Source organism: Taurulus bubalis (assembly GCF_910589615.1).
Source record: "Taurulus bubalis genome assembly, chromosome: 1".
NCBI lineage: Eukaryota > Metazoa > Chordata > Actinopteri > Perciformes > Cottidae > Taurulus > Taurulus bubalis.
Window position 1 is genome coordinate 18,650,624 of NC_136589.1, and position 7,500 is coordinate 18,658,123.

General features: G+C 44.2%; 1 protein-coding gene across 1 annotated transcript in view; it reads right to left on the bottom strand.

Annotated features, from left to right (window-relative positions):
• Positions 1–7,500, bottom strand: part of hectd1 (HECT domain containing 1) — a gene marked incomplete at both ends in the record, with an annotated part of 56,580 nt that overhangs the window by 13,568 nt on the left and 35,512 nt on the right. The window contains 2 exon segments of the mRNA XM_079224685.1: positions 6,340–6,561; positions 6,752–7,466. Of these exon segments, the coding sequence (XP_079080811.1) occupies positions 6,340–6,561; positions 6,752–7,466 (937 nt within the window).

Below are 7,500 nucleotides of genomic sequence, written 5' to 3' on the forward strand. Positions count from 1 at the left end.
CCCAGTTTGATAAATACTGACTTAAAGGAAACATGGTGTTCATTTATTTTAATGACGACCACAAAGTGTGCAGGCTTTGTCACTGCAGTGCATTTTTCGGGCTTTTGGAAGAACATTTCCAGATCCTCTCGATATACGTCAGAAACGTCACATATCGTGCTCCGCAGGCTGTTTGTCTTGACCAGAGGCGTCAAGTAATGAAGTACAAATACTTCGTTACTTTACTTCAGTAGAAATTTTGGGTATCTATACTTTACTGGAGTATTTTTTTCTTCTTTTTTTTTTCATGTTAATGCTCAGTAGTACACATACTTAACGTTCTGCCGTCCCGCAGGCGTCCTTTACTGGACATTCTAGTGTACACTGTACACTATTATTTTAGTATTAGTATTTATAGTTTGGTACGAGTTCGGTACGAGTGCCACATGTTTCTGGAAACCTATGATTCTTGTGATTCCAGCTATGCAACCTGTTTCAAGATCAGACCACAGCAGCTACACTGGTTGAAAATCACTGATCTGGATCATGGAGCATGCCTACTACTTATTATATGAATCACTTCTGTCATATTCATTGAATGTGCTGTAACTCTGTTACGCTATTCATTCTGGCCACATGAAATCTATTGCTTCTGTCCATCGGAGGAGAGGGATCCGCCTCTGTTGCTCTCCCTCAGGTTTTTTCCCTTTTTTTTTTCCCTGTGAAAGGGTTTTTACTATCTTTATTTGGGGGAATTTTTCCTGATCCAATGTGAGGTCCCGGGACAGGGATGTTATGTGTACAGATTGTAAAGCCCTCTGAGGCAATTGTTAGTATTATTATTATATTATTTTATTTGTGATGTTGGGCTATATAAAATAAACTGAATTGAAATATATATCTATCTATCTATCTATCTATCTATCTATCTATCTATCTATCTCAGTGGCGGGCCATGGATTTTCTACCTGTGCATTCAGTGGATCAGCTGTTTGACAGCTGGGTACGGCACGGAATAAAATGTTCCGCGCACGTTTCTGCAAAATGTCTGTCTTCTGTTTTCATGACAGTCAAAGCATGTGAAGCAGCACCCAGTTCATCAATATAATGAACAGATAACTGTGGTTACAGCGATGTTCAGTAGTCTCCAGTGAGAGAACAGGCCGCGCACATTTTTCAGACCGCACAAACAATTTTTTTTCAGGGGTTAAAAATCTTTGTATCTTGTATACATATTGATGCATTTGCTGTCATCTCTTTGAATCCCCTATGGCTAACGCAGGCTTGTGGTCATTTTCGGCAGGTCGTGTGGTTGCAAATTGCTCACAGTGCTGAAATGTGCGCTCAGAAAAGAAAAAAATTAGCTCAGTGCTGGAAAAATTTTGAGGGGACATTGGTCTGGAGGCTCATACGCGACATCATTCGATGGATTCTAAGGACGGTGGTGGCTGCATCAATGCTGTGTAACGCCTTTAACCCTTCAGGGTCTTAGGCCTTTTTCTCGATTTTACATAATTTCTTAAATTCACTTTCTATAGGCACGTGCATATTAAGATATATACCCATGTGCTACATCTAAAATTGCAGAACAATCTCAGCTCTCTATATAATAAAAGGCACAATTGTCAAAAGGCACAAGTGTAAAGTGATAATATGGCCCTAAATCTGAAAAATTTAAATTACATTTTAAAACATTCTTCATATCAGTCTTCTTCATATTGTGAAAACATACCTTTACTCATGTGGACAAAACGTTTTGGTGATGGAAAATGGTGTACCAAAGGTCTTAGGTTCATAAAAGCAGTGAAATATATGAATACAATGGTAGATGCATCTAAATCAATGTCTAATACCAAATTTTGTATTTTTGTTTTTTGGGCAGAAATGTTGTCCGTCACTACTTTCACCAAAATGAGAGGGACTGAGAAATGACTTCATACTACAAACCAAGCTTCATGGGGTGTGTGCACATGAAAAATGTATATTACAACAGTTTTTGTTTTCAAACTAAATATATACTATATATTTGAGTCAAAATATGTACTATAGAAAAACAAACTTACACAATGTGCATGTTTCAGTTTCTTTTTTTTCGTGCTGTCTCTCCGTTTTGTCTTGCAGTACACTACAAGAAAACACCTAGAGGGCCACTACGAGCGCCACTTGGTGGGAAGATATGTCTCCACCAAGTCAGTTATTTAACAAGCTCTAATATGCAGAAGAAGAAATTCAGCCAGCAGCTAGCTATCCTGTAGCAAAAGTTATACAGAAGTATTTCAAACGAAAACATGAAGACGAAAGTCCACCGCAGAGGACAGCGCGACGAAGGACTCGTGCGGGTACCCACCCGCCCCGGGGACCTGGTGGTCCAGGAGCAGCCCCTCGGCCCGCCTCTCCAGACGCAGGCCGCCGGCGGACAAGCTCAGGCTGATGTCGGAGGAGGAGGCGACGCTGCAGACGGAGCTGTTGCTGCCCTTCCGGCTGGAGGAGCCGGCCCCGCCCAGTGGCGCGGCCCCACCCTTGTCGGGACAGTTATATTTCACCAGGCTGCTCCACGACTGCTGCTGCGAGAAAGTGTTGCTGAACACCCCCCCAAACGTCTAAATGTTTGTGCAAGTATGAACCTGACTTCACAAAGTAGAGCTTTGTGAACGGAGGTAACGAGGCCAAGCCCTGAGCCCAGAGTGTGGGCTAACGCAGCTCTGAATGCTTCAAAGCTAAAGATGTATCTAGAAACCAAACATCCAACGCTCCTTTTTCCAGATAAAGGACAGTGTACTACAGATGCAGAAAAGGTCTGCCTATCACTGACTGGCAACTCCAATTGTGCTGTGAAAGCCAGCTGTCACAGATATGAAGCAACTTTTGGTTCTGCAAACATGAAGACTGCTGAAGCATATCATTCACATCATAAGGCTATATTTTGATTTGCACTTTATTTAAATGTCATTTACAGTTTATTTAATTTGAAAATTATTATTTTGAATTGTGCGCACACTAATAGTTGCCCAATAATTGTGAACACATATATTCTCTTAAAGTAAAAACCTCACTTGTACTGTCTTAAATATTCAGGTTTGAGGTTTATTAACATGTTGGATGAGCCGAGAGCACTGTAGTAGTTCAATAATACAATTAATCCTCAAAAAACTACTTTCCTAATAATTGTGCAGTGTATATATTTTATTACCACATATTATTTATCATTTTTTTGTTATTTTTGTGTTAATACACCTGACTTGAGCCTTTAAATGAGTCATTGTATTAGCTTAATTTGTTCCATGACTTGTCTGCGCAGGTTTACATACACATGATCAATAAATGTCTTTGTGATGATCACATTGCAACATGCCATTTATTTGACCAGGTTTTTGCTTGTTGAACTGTAGGTAGATTTGAGTTAGTTATTGAATACAAGTCAAACCAAGAGTGAGATCAATTAGTTAAAAAACCAATACAGTGTTAATATTTGAATGGGCCCTGGGGCACTTTGTACTTGAAAAGTTGGGACCCGAGGTCAAAAAGGTTAAGAACCCCTGGTCTATCTTACTGAAAGACAGTGTTTTTTTGTAGTGTAGGTGGGTAGGTAGGTTCTTCGGGATTTCCTGAGTGTTCATTGGTAGTTTCACACAAAATGTCGACGTGACAAATCACGGTGAAAGGCGGAGCTCCACACAGACCACAGCCTGTGAGCTCGTCTCACAGGCACAGAGAAACACACAGAGGACGGGACCGGAAACTGCAGAGTCTCGCTGATCTTACAACAGCGGAATTTTTTTTCTGCATCGTTTTTTCACGGAGATATGAATATTTCAAAAACGTAAACACTGTATAACACGCCGACGTGACGCTAGACCCCAAAGGGTTAAGGTAGTTCAGGCTCGTCGTACACCGGTGAAGACCATTCCAGTTTGCACTGGTTACAAATAGCTTTGCTTTGATCAACTACGCCGTCTGGTAGAGACTTCAAATGAAAATGTCCATTTAAAAGTGCAGTACCTCTGTGCAGCATGGTTAAGCCCCTCACAATGCTAAAAAAAAAAACATGCTGTTAACTCATGATAAATTCATTGTTGGCGTTTATAACGCGTTAACTTGCCCAGCCCTAATATATATATATATATATATATATATATATATATATATATATATATATATATATAAATAAATCAGGCATGAAAACGGGTCAAGGATGAAAAAGGTGAGAGAGGTCCGGGGGGGGGGGGGGGGGGGGGGGCAGTGACTCGTCGAGAAGCTGACAAACTATGATCATTATGGGTTTTAAATTAAAACCCATAATGATCATAGTTCGGGGTCCGGGGGCATGCTCCCCCGTAAGAAAATGTAAATATTCCATATTTTAAAGCATCAATCTGATGCATTTTGAGATGCTTTGTTTGCCAACCTGGGGAAAGCTGGAGAAACTTAACTTCAGGCATGAGTCAAAAATTATTATGGCCTCCTTACTAAGTATTATGCAAGCCATTTCATGCCATCCTGTCACTGGGTCTAACATGGACAGTATATGAGGCACAATATGGTAAGGGCACCACAAATGGCTTAATGCATTACCCCCACAAGAGATGGTGGACATGCTGTAACTTAACTTGTCTACTCTTCCATCATGATTGACAGCCAATACAATGTAATTCAGATTGTAATACATTTTATTGGCAAAGATAACAATTTACAGTTCGTAATACTCTCAGAACCAGATTATTTTTTCTTCTTTGCCTGAACCACCAGTGTCTCCATCGCCCGCTTTCGCTGTTTTGCCACATGTCTCAGCCTTGCCCTTTTCTCTTCTTCAGCAGTCTGTTTCTTGGCCTGCTGAGCATTGCCAGATGCTTCTGATGGTGGTCTGGACTGGTGATGCAAGGTCCTTCGCGTTAATATTTCCATGCACTCGCGCTCCCTTCTGGCACGCGCACCTGTTCGCAGTTCACTGAATATGAATACCCCCCGACAAAAAAAATTCTCATTGAATCTACACGATTCACGTAGGTCACCTATTTTGGTTTCAAAACGGCGAATTTCATGCACACCTCTCTCTGTGTGACAGTGATTATAACCGCATAACTCTATGGATTATAATTAACTAGAGGATACACTTTTTCCTACACGTAGATCTTAGACCCTTAAATATAAACAGGATCCCGGCCACCCTACGGAGGAAACTCATTTTGTTTTTTTTATTAAAATAAAAGTTGGATAAAATCTCCATTGTCATCTCCTTACATGTAGTGAGGTGTCGGTAGGTAGAACTTATATGTAGTCAGGTGTCGGTAGGTAGAACTTATATGTAGTCAGGTGTCGGTAGGTAGAACTGAGCCGCCGCTGAGTCGCCGCTCTCCTGTCTGACGTCACACGCTGCCACGGACTCTCCACTGCCAGTAATCTCACTTGCTGTCTCTCCAACAACGTTAGCTAACGTGTTAGCTAGCTGACTAGCTTGCCATTAAAAAACTGGTGGGAGGGGAATGAAGCCACTGTAGACATCTTAACGCTGACTGGCCAAGACTCGACAGTCAAAGATCTTCTATTGCTATGATGATCACAACCTCAGTTTTTTTTCCGTGTCCCACTACAATCTCAGAAACGGCAGACAGTTGACCCCCCCCCCCCACCCTCCCCCTCCCAAAAACAAAAACTCTTCGGATCTACACGATCCACGTAGGTCACCTATTTTGGTTTCAAAATGGCGAATTTCGCCGAAAGGTGGGGGATTTTCATGCCTGATAAATAAATATTACCATATAAGGAGAACTCCGCCTCCTGTCCCGTTTAGATAGATAGATAGATAGATAGATAGATAGATAGATAGATATAGATACAGACAGACAGACAGAAATACACTATACATTGTTAATGTGGTAAATGACTATTCTAGGTGGAAATGTCTGGTTTTTAATGAAATATCTACATAGGTGTATAGAGGCCCATTCCCAGCAACTATCACTCCAGTGTTCTAATGGTACATTGTGTTTGCTCATCGCCTTAGAAGACTAATAGATGATTAGAAAACCCTTGTGCACTGTTAGCACAGCGTAAAACAGTAATGCTGGTTAGAGAAGCTATAAAACTGGCCTTCCTTTGAGCTAGTTGAGTATCTGGAGCATCACATTTGTGGGTTTGATTGTACTCTATATAAATTGCACAAAAACTGAAAATTTGTCTGGGTGACCCCAAACCTTTGAACGACAGTGTATGTAAATATTACCATATAAGGAGAACTCTGCCTCCTGTCCCGTGTAAATATATATCGATATATATATATATAAAATTAAATATTACTATATAAGGAGAACCGCATTCTATCTCGTGTCGCGCTATATAAATATACATATATGTAAATATTACCATATAAGGAGAACTCCGCCTCCTGTCCCGTGTCGCTCTCGCTGGACGTGGACGTCAGGCTGGTTGTCAGCGTGTTGCTTAGCAACTGGCCCACCGACAGACCGGTGGTGGCCGTGGCAACGTTGTTGCTGCTGGTTACTATGGAGGTTGACATGGTAACGGTGGAGGTGGTGCCCGTGCTGGTGAGGTTAGGAAAGCTCTGAGCGCCCATGAGGGGAGAAGCTGTAACACACACACACAAAGGATGTTTCATGTTATATTCAGAGCACAACAATACAAAAACTAGTGTAGTAATACTGCAGTACTCACTGGCAGTCACAGTGTAGTAATAGTGCAGTACTATTGTAGTGCAGTACTAGTGCAGTTCTAAAAGGTAGTACTGGTGCAGTTCTAGTGTAGTACTAGTACTCACTGGCGGTGCTCATGACGTTGCGGCCCAGCGTGTTGGTGTTGTTGTCGCTGCTGCTGCGGCTCAGGTTCATGTTGTTGGTGGCGTTGGTGCGCGACATGTTGGGCGCGCGGCGGACAAAGGACTCCATGAGGCTGGCCTCCCGGGACGACAGGTTGGGCACGCTGGCGCTTGAGCTCATGGGAGCGCCGGCGGCCAGCAGGGAGCTGACGGACAGCCGGGCATTGGCCACCGAACACAGGGGCCTCTGGGAAGGGGCGTCCTTGCCGGACGACTCCGACACCGAGCTGACGTCGGGGGAACTCACGCTCACCAGCCCCATGGAGATGGCTGCCGCCGCCGGGTCGGACAACTCCTTGTTCCTGACGTCGTCGTCGCCCGGGGCGGGCGTGGTGTCGGCGGTGAGCGTGCCGGTGCTGGACGCCGAGCCGGACCCGCCCTCCGCCGCGGAGGACAGCGCGACGAAGGACTCATGCGGGTACCCACCCACCCCGGGGACCTGGTGGTCCAGGAGCAGACCCTCGGCCCGCCTCTCCAGACGCAGGCCGCCGGCGCCCGGCAACCCCGCGGCGGACGAGCTCAGGCTGATGTCGGAGGAGGAGGCGACGCTGCAGACGGAGCTGTTGCTGCCCTTCCGGCTGGAGGAGCCGGCCCCGCCCAGTGGCGCGACCCCACCCTTGTCGGGACAGTTATTTTTCACCAGGCTGCTCCACGACTGCTGCTGCGAGGAGGACGACGTGGAGGAGGACGAG